Raw genomic sequence first — 19,871 nt, 5'->3', positions numbered from 1 at the left:
ATGATTTTACACGTGGAAAATCCCCATTGGTCGGGGCTGTTAACGGGTTATCGGATCCAAAACCGGACCCAATAGCTTAACGGCGTTCCATTACGGTGGATGCCATGTGTTGGTCACCCTTGACGAAAGCAATTCTGTGACGCGCGATTTATCGTCATGGAAGTGGACACTTCCGTGATGATAATTTTGGTAGTGTCATGGAACACTTCTATGACAGCACAGGTATGACTATCTTGATTCTGTCATAAATTTGTCATGGATGTACACGCATGACAGAAAACGTGACCTATTATGACAAACACGTATCATCACGGAAGTGTATTTTTTGTAGTGGATTCACGCTCGACCTTTCGGTCTCAGTGTTTCGAGGCCATATCTGCATATTCTAGGCTTGTCAAGTTTAACCCGAGTAGTCTGCATGTGCAAAACTGGCTTGCACCCGTTGTATGTGAACGTAGAGCTTATCACACCCGATCGTCACGTGGTATCTCGGCACGACGAACTGTAGCAATGGTGCATACTAAGGGAGAACACTTATACCTTGAAGTGAGAGATCATCTTATAATGCTACCGCCGAACTAAGCAAAATAAGATGCATAAAGGATAAACATCACATGGAATCAATATAAGTGATATGATATGGCCATCATCATCTTGTGCCTTTGATCTCCATCTCCAAAGCATCGTCATGATCACCATCGTCACCGGCTTTACACCTTGATCTCCATCGAAGCATCGCTGTCATCTCGCCAACTATTGCTTCTACGACTATCGCTACCGCTTAGTGATAAAGTAAAGCAATTACATGGCGATTGCATTTCATACAATAAAGCGACAACCATATGGCTCCTGCCAGTTGCCGATAACTGTGTTACAAAACATGATCATCTCATACAATAAAATTTAGCATCATGTCTTGACCATATCACATCACAATTTGCCCTGCAAAAACAAGTTAGACGTGCTCCACTTTGTTGTTGCAAGTTTTACGTGGCTGCTATGGGCTGAGCAAGAACCGTTCTTACCTACGCATCAAAAACCACAACGCGGTATAGTGATTGCCTTTTGATATTCAAAAAGAACCCTGTTCATTGAATCTGATTCAACTGAAGTTGGAGAAACTGACACCCACCAGCCACCTGTGTGCGAAGCACGTCGGTAGAACCAGTCTCGCGTAAGCGTACACGTAATCTCGGTCTGGGCCGCTTCATCCAACAATACCACCGAATCAAGAAACAACTAGTGACGGCAAGCAATATGATTAATGGGATCACATCATTAGAGAATGATGTGATTGACTTGACCCATCCTTTAGCTTAGCACGATGATCGTTTAGTTTATTGCTATGGCTTTCTCCATAACTTATACATGTTCCTATGACTATGAGATCATGCAACTCCCGAATACCGGAGGAACACTTAGTGTGCTATCAAATGTCACAAGGTAACTGGGTGACTATAAAGATGCTCTACAGGTGTCTCTGATGGTGTTTGTTGAGTTGGCATAGATCGAGATTAGGATTTATCACTCAGAGTATCGGAGAGGTATCTCTGGGCCCTCTGGTAATGCACATCACTATAAGCCTTGCAATCAATGTGACTAATGAGTTAGTTACGGGATGATGCATTACGGAACGAGTAAAGAGACTTGCTGGTAACGAGATTGAACTAGGTATTGAGATACCGACTATCGAATCTCGGGCAAGTAACATACCGATGACAAAGGGAACAACGTATGTTGTTGTGCGGTTTCAACGATGAAGATCTTCGTAGAATATGTAGGACACAATATGAGCTTCCAGGTTCCACTATTGGTTATTGACCGGAGATGAGTCTCGGTCATGTCTACATAGTTCTCGAACCCGTAGGATCCGCACGCTTAACGTTCGGTGACGATCGGTATTATGAGTTTATGTGTTTTGATGTACTGAAGGTATTTCAGAGTCCCGGATATGATCACGGACATGACGAGGAGTCTCGAAATGGTCGAGCCATAAATATTGATATATTGGACGGCTATATTCGGACACCAGAAGTGTTCCGGGTGATTTCAGACAAAACTGGAGTGCCGGAGGGTTAATCGGAATCCCCGGGAGGAACTAATGGGCCACATGGGCCTTAGTGGAGAGAGAGAGAGAGGGCCGGCCAGGGCAGGCCGCGCGCCCCCTTCCCCTCTAGTCCAAATTTGACTAGGGAAGGGGGGCGGAGCCCCCCTTTCCTTCTCCCTTCTCCTCCTTCCTTTCCCCCTCCTAGTAGGACTAGGAAAGGGGAGTCCTACTCCTACTAGGAGGAGGACTCCTCCTCTCCAGGCGTGCCACAAGGGCCGGCCGGCCTCCCCCCTTGCTCCTTTATATACGGGGGCAGGGGGCACCCTAGGACACACAAGTTGATCATTGATCTGTTAGCCGTGTGCGGTGCCCCCTCCACCATAATCCACCTCGGTCATATCATCGTAGTGCTTAGGCGAAGCCCTGCGCCGATAGCTTCATCATCACTGTCATCACACTATCGTGCTGACGAAGCTCTCCCTCGACACTCAGCTGGATCAAGAGTTCGTGGGACGTCATTGAGCAGAACGTGTGCAGATCACGGAGGTGCCGTACTTTCGGTACTAGGATCGGTCGGATCGTGAAGACGTACGACTACATCAACCGCGTTGTCATAACGCTTCCGCTTACGGTCTACGAGGGTACGTGGACAACATTCTTCCCCTCTCGTTGCTATGCATCACCATGATAGATCTTGCGTGTGCGTAGGAAAATTTTGAAATTACTGCGTTCCCCAACACGTAGGAATTTTTTTTGAAATTACTGCGTTCCCCAACAGTGTTGATGATGAAGTCCTTGCTCTTGTGCTTCAAATGATAGTATCCCCAACACTCAACTCTCTCTCACAGATTTTGGCTATGGTGGAAGAAGGATTTGAGTGGAAAGCAACTTGGGGAAGGCTATAAATCAAGGTTCAAATGGTAGGAATGGAATCTCTTGATCTCAACACATGAGTAGGTGGTTCTCCCTCAGAAAATGAGTAGTGGAACCGTAGGCACGTTCTCATGGCTTTCTTACTTAGTAAGAGGGGTGGAGGGGTATATATAACCTCCACACAAAATCCAACCGTTACACACTTTTAACCCAACTCGGTGGCACCGATCAGAAATCTCGGTGGTACCGACCTGTGTAAAATATATGAACGTTGGAGGTCTCGGTGGGACCAACTGGAAACAACTCGGAGGGACCAATGTGCAATGGAAAAGGCAGGTCTCGTTTCGGTGGCACCGATTGCATCAATTCGGTAGGACTAAAGTGAACAAATAAGGTAACCGAAAGGTTGCACGTTATCTCGCTGGGACCGATTGCAAAACTCGGCGGGGCCAAAATAATTGCAATGAGTTACAGAAGGTTTGGGAAGCCATCTTAGTGGGACCGATTGCAAAACTCGGTGAGACCAAATTAATTGCAAATGGTTACAAAAGGTTGGGTAGGCCAAACCGGTGGGACCAAGAACTATATTAGTGACTCTGATTTGTTATGTTTGGCAGAGGCAGTGTCCAGATGAACTCGGTTGGTCTGGATGGAGAAATTTCGGTGGGCCGAGTTGGAAGGTAGGGTTTTGGGCATATTTGGATAGAGAAATTGGTTGAGAGTTTTGGAGCAATATCACCAAGCACTTGAGAAAATAGATCATAATCAAAATCTCGTCCCCTTTTAATGGCATTGGCTTTCCTACGGACTCCATGTGATCTTGGATGACTTAACCAAAAATGTACAATCTTGAGCTTTTGCCAATCCATGTCCTTAGCATTTTGAAGGGGTCCACATCCTCTTGTCCTTGCGATGCCACTGTTGAACTTGTCTGAAATGTACTAGATAAAGCTATTAGTCCAGCAAAAGATATGTTGACATTAATTACCAAAACCACCATGAGAGCACTTGTGCTTTAAGTTTCCTTCATAAAGGAACTAGTAGAAGAAGAATCGAGCATGGTTTGATCATTATGAGAAAGTCGAGCATAAAAATTATGTAAGATAATTTCTCTTGGGAGATCATGATTGGGGCATGTGTACATCATGTGGAAAACTTTCTTCTTAGATCCATCCTCGGATAAACTTGCAAGCTTAAATAATCCACAAACTTCATCCACATAGACTAGGTGCATATCAGGATGTATTGTTCCATCTCCTGCATAAGGAATCTCATAATAAACATTTTCAGTAGGTGCAGTAGGTTGAGGATCAACTCTTTATGCCTCCAATCGAGGTGAAGATACCCCAAACAAACCCCTCGAAGGATAGTTTTCCATAGTAACAAGTGACAGTAAATTTCAGCACGTAATATAAATGTTTCCTTATCAAATTCCACTCATTAAAGGCGCTTCACTCCTCGGCAATGGCACCAGAAAAGAGTCTTGATGAGCCACAAGTATATGGGATCAATCATAGGCCTTTCGATAAGTAAGAGTGTCGAACCCAACGAGGAGCAGAAGGAAATGACAAGCGGTTTTCAGCAAGGTTTTGTCTGTAAGCACTGAAATTATCGGTAACAAGTAGTTTGATAGCAAGGTAATTTTGTAACGACGAATAAGTAGTAATGGTAACAAAAGTGCAGAAAGGTAGCCCAATCCTTTTTGTAGCAAAGGACTGGCCGGAATGGTCTCGTATAGTAAGCAAAGTGTTCTTGATCACACATGGGAATTTATGTAGTAACTTTCATCATGTTTGTTTGATTTGCATTTGCTACTTTGATAATTTGGTATGTGGGTGGACTGGTGCTTGGGTGCTTTTCTTACTTGAACAAGCCTCCCACTTATGATTAACCCCTCACGCAAGCATCCGCAACTACAAAATAAGAATTAAGATAAATCTAACCATAGCATGAAACATATGGATCCAAATCAGCCCCTTACGGAATAGCGCATAAACTAGGGTTTAAGTTTTGTCACTCTAGCAATCCATCATCTAATTAATACTCCATAATGTCTTCCCTTAGTCCCAAAGATGGTAAAGTGTCATGTAGTTGACGCTCACATGACACCACTAAAGAAAGCAACAACACACATATCATCAAAATATCGAACGAATACGAAATTCACATGATTACTTATGACAAGACTTCTCCCATGTCCTCAAGAACAAAAGAAACTACTCAGAAATTATAGTCATGTTCAAGATCAGAGGGGTATTGAATAGCATCAAGGATCCGAACATATAATCTTCCATGAAATAAACCAACTAGCATCAACTACAAGATGTAATCAACACTACTAGCAACCCAGAGGTACCAATCTGAGGTTTTGAGACAGAGATTGAATACAAGAGATGAACTAGGGTTTGAGATGAGATGGTGTTGTTGAATATGTTGATGAAGATTGGTCCTCCCACGATGACAGGATCGTTGGTGATGTAGATGGCTTCGATTTCCCCCTCCCAGAGGGAAGTATCCCCAGTAGAATCGCTCCGCCGGAGAGCAAACGTGCTCCTACCCAGGTTCCGCCTCGAGACGGCGACACTTCATCCCGAAAGTCTTCTCTCTATTTTTTCTAGGGAAATGGGATTATATACCGGAAGATGGGCCACGGAGGCTGGCCAGGGGCCCTACAAGCCACCTGGGCGCGCCCACGGTCGTGGGCGTGCCCTGGTGCCTTGTGGGCACCTAGGTGGCCTCCTATGGTATTTCTTTTCTCCAGTATTTTTTACATATTCCAAAATAATTCTCCGTGAAATTTCAGCTCATTTGGAATTATGCAGAATAGGTATCTCTGATGTAGCTTTTTCAGGTCCAGAATTCCAGTTGCCAGCAATCTCCCTCTTCATGCAAATCTTGCAAATTAAGAGAGAAAAGACATTAGAATGGCACCATAAAGTATTATATTGGTAAAAACATCATAAATTACAGTAGAAAAACATGATGCCAAATGGACGTATCAAACCTCCTCCACGCACTTCATCGCGCGGATCGCACCGCATGGACCTTCCCACATGGACAACGTAGGCAAACCTCCTCGCGCAAGCCTTACTCCACGGACCTCCCGCATGAACTTGCTGCGTACCTCGCTACACCGTATACTCCATTCCAAACATGCAGACCTTCTCGCCCAAATAAATCGGCTTCAACTGCATTGCATCGTTGGTTCACCAAGACGACCTTGTCGCTTCGTTACACCATCACCACATCGACTCCCATGATCAATTCCGACTTCGCCGCACCCAACTCGAGTGCTCCGGCCTCGCCATGTCCTGCTTGAGGGCTCCAACTCGCTCCTTATGACACCATGTCCTATCTATAGGATTATTTTGGCAATGAATATTCATTGGACAAATTTGTTTACGTGTGCGAACTTCTTCACGCGCCTCGTTTATTGTGACGGCTCATCAAGCACGAGCAACTACTTGATGGTTGTTATTTTGCTCGGTCATCCCTTTGACCTTGACACTGACTCTTTGACCCATTGACCATTGACTTTTCAAAAAAAATTAAATTTGAAATTTTTCACGAATACAAAATAAGTTCACAAATTTGAAAAAAATATGCATTAGAAAAAAGTTCATAAATTTGGAAAAACTTCATCGGTTTGATAAAATGTTTTGTGAAATTTGAAAAAAAATCATGCATTAGATCAAGCCAATGATTTTTTAAAATCATGAACTTTAAAAAATCCACAAATTTAAAAAATGGCCGCGGATTTGGAAAAGTTCATGAATTTGAAAAAATGTTCACGAAAAAAATCCATCAATGAAAAATCACGAATTTGACAAAAAATGTCATGAATGAAAAAAGGAAAAAAAATAAAAAAATAAAAAAGTAAAATAAAATGGAAATAAAAAGGGGAAAATGAAAAGAAACCAAAAACAGAATAAAAATAGTTTGAAAAGCATCTAGAATCTTCCAAAGACGTAATACAGGTGTGACACGTGAAAATTTCGAGCGCAATAAATTTTTCTCTGAGGCTAGATACGCTCCACTTTATTGATTAATAACAAGAGTTCATAGTAATACAATGAATATGAGGGGGATAACCATGCCACGTATGTCAACCCATAGAAAGGTTCATATCGAATTTAGGGAGGCTATATGCCTCGACATTGGACTCCCGTCCTTCGAAGATGAAAGAGCGGGACTAGAACTTAGTGGCAGTGATGATGATCTCTCTGATTGTACTTGTATGTTTGCCACAACTAGAAAGGTTTGGTTTTTTCGTCTGGTTTTTTTCGTGAAAAAGGTTCGTTGAAACCTATCAACATGGGATCTAGCTTTAAAGATCTCGACGTGAGGAATCCAACGGTGAAAAGGGTTCGAGATTTGGATGCACGGTTTGAAATATAAAATATTTTAAATAAATGAATCTACGAAAAAGGGAAAACTCGTAGGTTGCGACAAGTAATGCACATGCAATGCGACACTTGTCGCAACATGGAGAGGTGGGGGTGACCTTTGCAAAGAGTGCTCCTAAACTACTGATTTTGCCTATACAATGCCTTATGCGCAACTTGTCCAGCCGGTGCCCACGCCCATAGTCTGTTGGGCCGGCCCATCAAGCACGAGCAACTGCTCGATCGCTCAGCTCGCTCGATGGTTGTTGTTTCACTCGGTCGTCATTTTGACCTAGACCACTCACCATTTGAACCATTGGCCATTGACTTTTCAAAAGATTGGAACATATTATATATGTAAAAGAATTGCGAGTACAAAATAATTTAACGAATTTTGAAAAAAAATCATGAGTTTAAAAAATGTATTTGTTCGGTAAATTAACAAAATCTGTAAAAAAAAGTTAACGAATTTGGAAAAAGTTTTCGCATTGGAAAAAAATCCATGATTTTAAAAATATCATGAATTTGAATTTTTTCACAAAATTTATTTAAAAATCACCAATTTCAAAACAGTTCATCGATATCAATTTTTTTGTGGATTTGAAAAGGTTGTGAGTTTGAAAAAATCTCATCAATCTAAAAAACACAAATTTGTAAAAAAAATGTATTTGAATTTTACAAGAAAAAATACATGAAAAAGTAAAAGAAGAAAACCAGAAAGAAGGCAAAACACTGGAAGAAAACTAGTTTGAGAAGCATCTAAAAGCTTCCAAAATCGTAATACACGTGTGGCACCCGAAAACTGCACACACAATCATTTTTTTTATGCTAAACATGCTTCACTTTATATTGATTAACAATAGAGTTCATAGTCATACAACGAGTATCTGGGGCTGACCCTTGTATGTTGACCTACAGAAAGGTTTACAGCGAATTTAGCAAGACTATAGGCCTCGATATTGGACTCCCGTCTTTCGAAGATGGAAGAGCAGGACTAGAACTCAAGGGCAATGATGATGATCTCTATGATTATACTTGCATGCTTGGCACGAGAAACAGATTTGATATCTTGTATAACTTCTTTGCAATCTGATGCAATCAGAATATTACAGAGACACAAATCCTTCGCTAGAGCTAGTGCCTTACATCAGGCTAAAGCTTCGAGAGTTGCTGGATCTAAAACATCATGACAGTTGATGGTCGAAGACCCCATATATAATCCATTAGAGCCCCTGCAAACCGCACCAAAAGAACCTGAATTTGTGCAATCTGGGAAATGCCCCATTAACGTTCAACTTAGCAAAGCTAGGGGCGGAAGAGTCAAACCCCCAGGTCCCTACCGCATAGCTGTCGGTCGCCGGTTCTGTTGTTTCGTATGAGAAGCTTCAAATTCAGTTAAGTAACGTGTGATAAACTGGTGTTGCATGAGAACTTTGGAAATTTTGTTCATGAATGGCCTTCCAGCATACCAAATCGCCAAAGAGTGACCAGGACTGTCACAACATTTTATGTGGCAGTGGTTCCATCAATGCGCGCGCAATAAGTATGCAGTGCAAAAGAAAATAAATTAAACAGGACGGCCCAATTCCTAGGCATGTGTGTGCTAGGATGGTATGCGTCATTTGCAAAGATGCCTATAAGTGGCGCCTGAAGCGCCAAATATGAATTGCTTTTTTTAGGGGAAAATATGAATTGCCTTTTTCTTTAGGATCAAATACGAATTGGCTGGAGGAACGAGGCAAGATAGCAAGACCGCTAGGCCTACTCTTTGGAATCACTTACTAGTGGGCTGTGGGCCGGCCTTATTACAACTCTACTGCTGAGCCTACCAACATTTCCTCTTATGGTAACACCCTAGCAACTTTGTTTATCCCATCTACATAACACAAGCCCCAAAGGGAAAGAAAACAAGGACGGACATGTGTACATTTCCTCTGTATACTCTCCCCTAGACGCTAGACTGAAGCACCGACCATATATGTCCACGGTCAAAACGCTTTACTCCCCTTCTCCTTCCTCCTCCTGCGCAATCCTATGGACCCTGATGGGCAGCCCCTTGGGGAAGTCGACGAACGGGTAGACGAACGCCTGGTCCGGCTCGGCGAGCTCCCACCGGAAGTTGAGCACCAGGTGGTGCAGGAAGATGGCCATCTCGAGCTTGGCGAGCTCCGACCCGGCGCAGAGCCTCGTGCCGCCGCCGTAGGGCATGAAGTTGCTGTTCTGCGCCACCCCAGAGGCGTTGCCCTGCAACAAACAAACAGCAAACACACATCATCAACACCTTTTTCTTTTACAAAAGAAGGATTACCCCCGGCCTCTACATCAGTGGATGCATGCAGCTATACATCGTCAACCCCTCTGAACCTGACTGAATGCATTTGTCTTCGTCATGGTGATCGAAGTGGTGGTGGTGCTGTTGCCACGACCACATATTCCCCACGGGCATTAGAGTCGTGATTAATGGCGTCGTTTTGTACGTGACGGATAAGGATGGGATGTGCACGGAGATGGACGGGTCCCCGACCCGTTCCAATCGCCCACTGATTGGATTCTCTTCCGCTTGGACCATGCGCACACAGTAGAGTCCAAGCTGCTGGCTGCATAGCATAGCTAGCGTAAGTTTATGCCTAGCTACACTAGTAGATGGTGGCGACCCGGTGAACCCCCATGACACGCACGAGAGCACGGACAATGGGGGCTCCTTTGACCGGGCGAGAGGAAGACAGAGCGAGAGGGAGCAAACACGTCTCTTTTGATCGGCCGGACCACATCAGGAGCACACGTGCGCATGCGAGCTCAACATTCCCTTTCATGTCAGGCCCGTCCGTGCGTGCGTGTTGTTATCGTCGAGTGGAGCTGAAAAGTCGTGCATTTCCACAATCTGCTCCAGCTAGTCTATGCACCACTGTACTCCGATTAGGAACACATTTATTAGCCCGATCGTGCGCATTCTTTGCCCCTGAATTAAGTTTCACTGTGCAAAACGTCATCAAGGCCTATGATTGACTGAATACCAGCAACTGCTAGACATATTTTTCTTCTTCTTTTAAGAGTGAATTCCACTTTTTACCCCATATTTATACATTTGTGACACTAATTACCCCTTCGAGTGAAAATTCGTCTAGAATACCCCTTTTGAAATCTTTGGACCCTTGTTTTTTGATGCGTGTCCATTAGGTAAGGTGTGAGGTGACGCCCTGTATCCAAAAACATGTGGACGGCCACAAGGAGTGGAACAGATAGACAAGAGAAGCTTGGACAAGATCGCCAATGATGCCCTCCGATCCTTACAGTTTTTTTTACGAATCAATGACGCAACATGCCGATCCTATCGACCATAAACAAACAAAATGTAAAACTGGGGTAAAACCGTGTTAAAAGTCTTCAAAATCTGACATTTCGATAAAAGTTTCGCTAAATAGGGTAATATGTGTCACAAATGTACAACTACAAGGTAAAAAATGGAATTCACTCTTCTTTTAAACATGGATCGATTTTCACGAGATATCAATCATGGTTCTGGTTGATTTTGTGTGAATAGAAATGAAATTGCAAGCATCGTTCAGGCACCGACCTGCCATCTCCAAGGGTTGAAGCTGCTGGGGTCCTCGTAGAGCGACGAGTCGAGATGCACCGCCGCTAACACCGGCAGAATTTTCCACCCGCTCGGAATGTCATACCCTGTCAGTCAGTCGATGCACATGCAAACATTCAGCAACTCCATAGGAAGAAGAAGTTCGGTAGTAAGTACTGTCAAAGAAATGCACACATGAAGAGAGAGTTAAGCCACCAACCATTGTAGTGCACATCTCGAATGACCTTCCGGTGCAGGAACCTGACCACGTTGCCTAGCCGCAAGGTCTCGTTTATAACCTGCAACAAAAGACGCAAATAATGAGTCCAACATTTGTCACTTCTGTACTCCCAAACAAGAGAGTTCGGCAGTTGGAATGTAGGATCAGAAGATGCTATTTCGGTGTACAATGACACAGTGTATAGTTCCACACAGTAGCACAACACCCACGATACTATACTACTACTGTACCAAGGAGGGCATGTGCTCCCCAACTTTTCAGGGGATCGGATGACCTGCCTTGGCATCAAACTGTGTATGGACAGCGATATTTCCCCATGGCAAAGAAGCCATTGTCCCGACCCCGGTTAGTTTAGCCCAAATCACTGATTTTTTTACCAGACTAGATGGTGTATGTTTGACGTGTTCTGCTCGTGCCGTCTGGATACCAGGGCACACGACAAAGATACCTTCTTGGCTTCTTGATGGACGCTGGCATATACGCCCAACAACACGTACTTCTCAGACCATTTTGGATCCTGGCAAGAATGCAAAACCATCCATCCATTGGCCACGCACTGCATCGGCAAACCTCCAAAACAAAAGCCATCGGCTGCTAGCTAGACAGAAGAGCAAGCGGACACCATACGGTCCAAACGAGTGGCTGGCCAACTTGCGTCGACGACGGAGCCTCTCGATCCCGCTCTTGCATGGCATTTTGGGAAGTTCCTATTGCGCTACGCACCTAGACGAGGAGCCTTGTGCTACTAGCAGCTGGAAGTAGCCAACAAAAGGCCAGGTCACGCGCACATATCTTGCACTGATATTACGAGGGAGGAAACGGGAACGGACAAATCAAAGGGGCCTTACGCATTGCGTGAAAACCATCTCTTTGTAGTCTTCCCAGCTCAGCTTGCACTCCCCTCTCAGCTTCTGTCTCCTAGCAATCTCAAGATGCTCCTCCTGCACGGCCACGGATTCACTGTCAATATTTCCATGATATTTCTGGTGCATTTCACCATCCATGTATGTACTGAAATGAGTGTGTGTGTGTGTGTGTGTTTTCTTCCGAAAGATAGCTATGTCCGGTTTAGCAGAGATCAGTTTGAGTTGGTGTAATAGTAGACTGAATTTGTACGTACCCGCAGTTCTTCGACGGCTTTAGGGCAACCTTCGAGGAAGAAGATGGCGAGGGCAAGCGCCATTGACGATGTCTCATGCCCGGCAAAGAGCAGGCTCAGCAAGAGGTCCAATATTTGTTCTTTCGAAAGATTGGATTGCTTCATCGCCCACCCGAGAAGATCATCTTCTTCCATGCTCGAGGCCTCCTTGTTCATTTTCTCAAGCCTCTCCTCCATTTTCCTCTCTATTACTCCAAGTATGGTGGCTCGCGACTGCACGCAAACACATGGTAAATAAGAATTATATGATGTTTTTCACGATAGAACAAAATAAAGTTATAGCGCAAAGTCATATGCGGTAATTTTGTTGGGACTTGCTAGGAGAAAATTGGACATGTCACTGTCGTTAAGATGTTGCCTAACCGCCTACTGGCCTAAGATCGTGCCTTGTGATAGCTTTCTGTTTTGGAGCAATTCATATCTTTTCAACATAGCTGCCGTCAAATAAAACAGGATACTTCTCCAGCCTACAAATTATTGTCCTTCTCCCTTTTTGGCGCTCTGACAATTAAAAAGTGATAATTAAACAAAAAAAGGGCTTGCTCTTTTGGTTTTTCTTTTTCTTCTCAATCTGTATTTTTTTTTCACTTTTATGTTTAGGAACGTTTGTAGGTTGGCGAATAGGCAACGGGAAGAACTTCCTAAGCACGACTATACAATGCAAAATCGCTTTACACATTTCATAAATCAAGCATGTATATGCCAACATTGATGACACCAACCATTTGCTTGACAAAATTTCCCTCTACATCAATCTAGGTATACTGTATATAAAGGATTGATCTCAGCTAACAAGGGGTGCTTAATTAAAACAAAATTAAGAGGGTTGCTAATAGCGTGCCTGGCGACATAAATGTGGTTCCAGTGTGGTAAAGAGTTGGTCAGCGGTTGAATCATGATAAATGATGATTCCCCCAACATATAATCATGCCAAATTATGGAGGTTGGTCACTGAACTTTTTCTAAGAGGTCAAAACTCCAAGTTGCAATTGTGTGCTGTTGAGCACGGGCCGTGTGTAGGGGAGAGAAAGAGTGTGAGAGCATGCATGCATGCATGCTGCATGCTGCATCTGGGAGCAATCAATAAAGATCATTTGAGTGTGACCTCACAAGCAGTAAAAAGCGGGCAACATTTTATGCGCCCATGAGTGATGATCAGTAGTACCTCCGAGGCCGGGCAAAGCAGGACGCCGGGAAAAAGAAACAAGAGTTGATCGATCTAATCACAGGTAGCACCGGCGCCATGTCCTTTGCATGAATGGTTTTCTAGCTACATGTTCACTACTACTAGTAGCACTATGCAGTGGTATCAACTATATATGATTTTCTTGCCATGCATAATTAAGTAGATCGACTGGCTGATTAACCCTAGCCCCTAGCTAGCTAAAAACGATCCCAACCATGCACCAACTGGCTTGACCTAGATGGACACACACCTTTCAACCAACGTTTGTAAAAGGAAACCTAGCTTTTCACTATTCTCTCAAGAGTTCCTTCTTTTATTATACCTACTATTAGAATGAAAAAAGTGTTTCTTTCTTTTAGGTGCCCATACATGCAGTGACGAGAAACTAATTTTGTGCAAACACCGGTGCAAATTCATTCTATATATAGATAGAAGGGTGGCAGTGGAAGTGGCTTTAGCAGAAAGAAAATAAGCATCGATGATACGGATCCAGTGGTGTCTGATTGGACCTGATGCAGTCGTACGTGTGCACCGATCCTTTGGACCATCCACTATTCCGAACCCACACCCCTACTAGCTAGCTACATGCTGCCATGTAAGTAGTAGTATATTAATGCGTCCCTTCTTCTGATGGCTCTCTGCATATGCAACATCGGTGCATGGGCCATGTATACACGACGACGATATGAAATGAAATTGCATAGTACAGTAACAATGTCAAAACATATGCTTCCCTTTGGTTGTACTATAAGGAAGATAAAAAAAACATATGCTTCCCGTGAGAGGACAACTGACCAGAAAACAAAAGCTACAAGACAAAGGAGGTTTCTTTCATAATCTCGAACTTATTTTTCGGTACTAGACGAGACACCCAAGCGTGCGCGCAGAGAGAGGGACAGGTTGCTAGCGGTACTAGCGGCGTGTTGACTGCTGAGTGTTGCTGTTGTGTTTGTGTAGGAAGGAAGGAGTAGTGATCGACTCACCTTGAGGGCCTTCCAGTAGGCCGTGCCGGGGAAGTTGAGGGGCGCGGACACCACCCCCTTCATGAACGTGATGTACTCGAGCCTCAGCCGCTCCGTCTCCTCCTCGCCGGGGTCCATGCTCATGATGTTCTTCGCCATCAGGTTAAACGTGAACTGCACGCACCAACGAACGCATCCATCCATCGTTAATTAGCAGCCGGGCGGGGGTACGATCTCGCTTGCTTGCTTGCATGGACCACGCCGCCACCATCACCCCGCTGCCGCGGGTGCGTGCGCGGCGTGTAGGTGTGTGCTATGCAGGCGCTGTGCATGGCGCGCGGTTAATCGGACAGTTGGTGGTTTACCTTCTTGGCTTCGTGCTGGGCGGAGAAGACGGCGGAGGAGGAGGAAGGCAGCCAGTCGCGGAGGACGAGGAGGGTGTGGCGCTCCACCTCCGGGAGGAGCACGGCGCGGAGGCGGACGGAGCTGAGGAAGTTGAGGGAGATGGAGCGCATCTCGCGGTGGGGGTCGCCGACGAGCACCAGCATGGACCATTTGCCAAGGATGCCGCCGATGCTCCGCGGGTAGCTGCACTCGAACAGCCGCCCCTCGTTCTGCAGGATGTACCGGTTCAGCCCCGCGTCCGCCGACACCACCGTCCGGTCCCCGAACAGGCTCGACCGGTATATCTTGCCGTACCTGCATCCATGCGACGTCAGCCCGAATGCCCGATCGATCGTCCACGCCTGCTCGCATGCCTGTACTGATGTATGTATGCATGTGTGTGTATGTACCGACCGTGCGATGTGCTGGTCCATGAACTGGCCGATGGAGGTGGCCGGGTGGGCGCGGAGGTACCCGAAGGTCTCGCCGATGAAGGGCCAGCCGACGGCGCCGGGCGGCAGGTTCGGCCGCCTCTTCTTGGTCCGGCCGCTCCACCGGTGGAGGCCATGGCATTTAGCCACGGCGCTGGTGTAGAAGGTGAGCAGGGCCAGGAGGATGAAGGGGAGGAAGAAAAGGAGCTCGCTGGTTATGGAGGCCATGATGGCGGCCATGAGCTACCGATCCGATTGAGAGCCCGCGGTGTCCTGGAATTTAATTCCCTTCTCGATCACTCGCTCGCCGCGTTGGCGTGTGTGCGAGAGATGATGGGTTGGAGAGAGAGAGAGAAAATAAAACCGGGGCTGGATTAAAGAGTGGCTTTAAGCTCTAAAGATTTCTCTCTCTGCAAGCTTTGTGCAAAGAAAATCTTGCTAGGAAGGTGCCCACTTCGCGACCTCCCCTCTCTCTGTTGTGGTGCTCTTATATAAGTTTTTGAGGTGTGTGACAGGGAGGGAGGAGGTGGTTGTGGGGATTCTTTAGCCAGATATTAATTTTTGGTGCGGCGCAGGGCGTGGGGACACTGCCACCTCTTTTCTTTTCCTCTACACTATATTTCTCTAGGATTTGGAAAGACAAATAATCATTACTCTCTCCGTCCTAATTTTGCCCTCGTGTTTTTTTAACATATGCAGATGCCTGCATAACTCATCCTTATGAACACCCACACACACCCTCAAGGATGGCAATTGATAGAGTATGAGGTGGTAGAGCAATACCATACCCGTGTAGTCAATGAGTACAATATTCTACCCATACCCGTACCCATGGATATGAAACTTACCCGTACCCATACCCGGCGGGCATCCATACCCATTGGGTGCCCAATAGGTAGATCAAATAGTACACACGTTATTCACAATTTCACATTCATCGATATAACATTTGATTAAAAAAATTATCTCAACTCAGTAACAAAGGTTCACAATCACATGACACACTCCACAGGTAAGGTACACGTGTCAGTATAAACAGCTAGGGTATGGATATATTAATGGGTAGGGTATGGGTACTACCCATGGATATAAAAATCGTCTCATACCCTGCTCATGTGGGTACGGTATCCGCGCGTACCCATATGCATGGGTAAAATTATCATTCTTACACACCCTAGGGCTATGAGCACCTCTGAGATACTGAACCAACACAATATCTTGAGATCGACGAAATCACCATAGGCACCTTCATAGTCAACATAACACCCTTCCCGCTGAACAAACATCGTAATGTGACAATTCCTTCGTGGTTGGGCTAACCACATTGTCCGTCTGTACAAACCGAAGAAGTTAAGGTTGTCCTCCCTCATCAACAATCTTGATAAAATCACAGATGTGAGCCATGTACCTGATCGTGAGTTTGAACAGAAAAAGTCAATTAAACAAGCAGATTGCCCCTCTTTTGCATGAGAGAGATTAAATTGTATCAAAATGAAAGGCACAATTTCTCATCCAAAGTGATGATAATACGAAATACTTTCATATGCTGGCTAACAACACATATAGGAAGAAACCTATTTTCGTGTTGAATAAGGATAAGGGCCGAATTTGAGTGAGATGTTCCTATCAAAGATTACATTAGTAATTATTACAAAAATATATTTGAACCTCAAGTCGAAATTGATTTATGTCTATACGAGTAATATATGATATCCCACATGTCTCGGAAGTGAAAATTAGTTTTTAACATCTATGTTATTAGGGAAGACATGGTTAATCAAGTAGCACCGATAGTGGCTACGCTATTAATTAGGTCTAAATACGTTTAGCACTAAACACTAGAGTGGCAGAGACCATTGGATTGATGCGGTTGAAATGATGAGGTATCTTCAATCTCTCAGACTTGCTTTTTTACATTAGATATAAATATAGATATGAATAGATAGAGATAGAGATAGAGATAGAGATAGATATAGTATAGATATAGATATAAATTGTTGAATCCCCGTAACTCGCTATTTTTATATTAGTATAGATATAGATATAAATAGTGATAGAGATAGAGATAGAGATAGAGATAGGAAAATCCATCTCTGCACTGAGCTCATCTACACCCGCGCCGACGAAAAAATCAAAACAAATACTAGAAAAATTAAAAAAAAAATCCATTTTTCTGTGCGGTAGACAATTTGATGCGTGAGGTCCGCTTCGATTTTCAAATCATTTGGATATCTGAGGAGCTCTCAGAAAAAAAAGACAAATTTGGGGTTTGTAAAAATGTTTACTGTTCACGTACTGTTTTGGCCCGAGTTGTCTCTTTTGCTGAGAGCTGCTCAGATGTTCAAATGACTTGAAATTTGGAGCAGGCCTCACGCATCAAATTGTCTACCACACAGAAAATATTTAGAATTTTTTTGAATTTTTTATGAAGTTTTTTCTAACCGGGTGCAAATGAGCCTGGGCATCGAAACACCCCACTCATAGAGATAGATATAAATAACCCACCCACGTCTTATAAGTAATTGAACCTGGCCTGTAAAGAAACAGGGCGTCCGAGTTGCACAAATTATCTTTCAACGTGCATACGAACAAGGGATATATGTCCACAATTTTTTAAATAGATTGGTAAATCTAACAATAATTTATAGATCTCACCAATAAAATAATTTTGAAATGTGGATTAACCCAGTGCCTCTATAAATAACCTTGTAGTTTGCTTTTACTACCTCCGTTCCAAAATAATTGAAGTACCGAGTTTATCCCAAGTTAATGTCACATCTAAGATTTTTCCCAAATTTGGAATGTTTAAAAGTTTCACACGAAACTATTTTTCCTAGGAAACCCTATGTTTGTTTGCATTAGCTACATTTGACTAGGAATTGATTGAATAGGATAGGAATGTGGACCAGTTGAACTTTGGGAATTATTTAGAAACCCAAAATTATCATTTAGAGGATAATTATATGATTGTGAGAGATCTAGTGTGATTAATTGGGTTGGTTAAAAGCCCTAAGTAGAAGAAACAATAAAGGGGCAAGGTTTAGAAAATAAGAATAAACCCCCCAAATCAAGATGGCAACTCAAATAATTATGGTTGACACAAAGACAAATTCATTGGAATTCAAACAATAAGGGAAAACCACTTGAAAATGAAAATACGTCAATTATGATAATTAAACAAAGATTTAAATATGTGGTAGAAAATAATTGACCAAATTTCAAAATAAAATGTTCAACTTTCTCTTAATATTTCAAAATTAATTTAGAACAAGTTTGCCTTTGAAAATAAATTGAAATTCAGAACATATTGGAATTTAGAAAGAAACCGGAAACAAAAACATAAGAGGAAATAAAATAAAAACAGCCAGCCAGACCAGCACGGCCTAGCCTACCAGCGAGGCCCACCCAGCACAGGAAGCCCACCAGGCCACTTAGCGAAGTTGTATGCTGATGTCACTTGAACTGCGTCGGTATTTCCCAAAAGAGGAAGGGATGATGCATCACATATACGATAGGTATTTCTCTCAGTTATGCAACCAAGGTATCAATCCAATAGGAGAACCAATCAACACTATGTAAATGGTACTTGCACACAAAGAACAAATATTTGCAACCCGACGCTTATGAGGGGTTGATTCCTCTACGGTTAACAATGCCTGAAATTGTCAAGTTGACGGGATAAAATTTATGATAGATTGGATAAATAGATCTTGGTAAAACGTGAAATAAAAGATGCAAATAAAAATTGCAGCAAAGTATTTTTGTGTTTTAGAATAGTAGATCTGAAAATAAAAGCGAATAAAAATAGTCTCAGAGCAAATATGACAAAAAGTAGACCCGAGGCCATAGATTTCACTAGTGACTTCTTTCAAGAAATAGCACACGATGGGTAAACAAATTACTGTTAGGCAATTGATAGAAGATCGAATAATTATGACGATATCCAGGCAATGATCATTATATAGGCATCACGTCCATGATTAGTAGACCGACTCCTGGCTGCATCTACTACTATTACTCCACACATTGACCGCTATCCAGCATGCATCTAGTGTATTAAGTTCATGGAGACACAGAGTAATGCAATAAGAACGATGACATGATGTAGACGAGATCTATTCATGTAGGAATAACCCCCGTCTTGTCATCCTTAATAGCTACGATACATGTGTGCCTTGCTGCCCCTTCTATCACTAGGAAAGAACACCGCAAGATCGAACCCATCACAAAGCACCTCTTCCCATGGGAAGAAAAATCGATCTAGTTGGCATAACTAAACAGAAACATGAGGCTATAAGTAATCATGCATATAAGAGATCAAAGACTCAAATAACTTTCATGGATATATAGATTTGATCATAAACTCAAAGTTCATCGGATCCCAACAAACACACCGCAACAAAGTTACATCAAATAGATATCCACGAGACCATTGTATTGAGAATAAAAAGAGAGAGAGGAAGCCATCTCGATACTGCTTATGGACCCGTAGGTCTATGGTGAACTACTCACGCATCATCGGAGAGGCACCAATGAGGATGATGAACCCCTTCGTGATGGTGTCTAGATTGGATCTCGTGGTTCTGGAACTTGCGGCGGCTGGAACTGTGTTTCGTCGACTCCCCTAGT

The 19,871-nt window shown here is 43.6% G+C and overlaps 1 protein-coding gene across 1 annotated transcript; it reads right to left on the bottom strand.

The window, feature by feature from the left end:
• Positions 1–8,940: 8,940 nt before the first annotated feature.
• On the bottom strand, positions 8,941–15,719 carry LOC125552395 (cytochrome P450 90B2). Its single transcript, XM_048715932.1, has 8 exons — positions 15,226–15,719; positions 14,793–15,126; positions 14,449–14,601; positions 12,241–12,492; positions 11,969–12,061; positions 11,100–11,178; positions 10,880–10,986; positions 8,941–9,549 (listed from the first exon to the last, which is right to left on the bottom strand). Exons 1-8 carry the CDS (start codon positions 15,480–15,482, stop codon positions 9,304–9,306), a joined length of 1,521 nt encoding a protein of 506 aa, XP_048571889.1. The 5' UTR covers positions 15,483–15,719; the 3' UTR covers positions 8,941–9,303.
• Positions 15,720–19,871: the final 4,152 nt, after the last annotated feature.

This window comes from Triticum urartu, chromosome 4 (assembly GCF_003073215.2).
Source record: "Triticum urartu cultivar G1812 chromosome 4, Tu2.1, whole genome shotgun sequence".
In the NCBI taxonomy this organism is placed as follows: Eukaryota; Viridiplantae; Streptophyta; class Magnoliopsida; order Poales; family Poaceae; genus Triticum; species Triticum urartu.
This window is presented reverse-complemented; position numbering and strand designations above follow the sequence as displayed.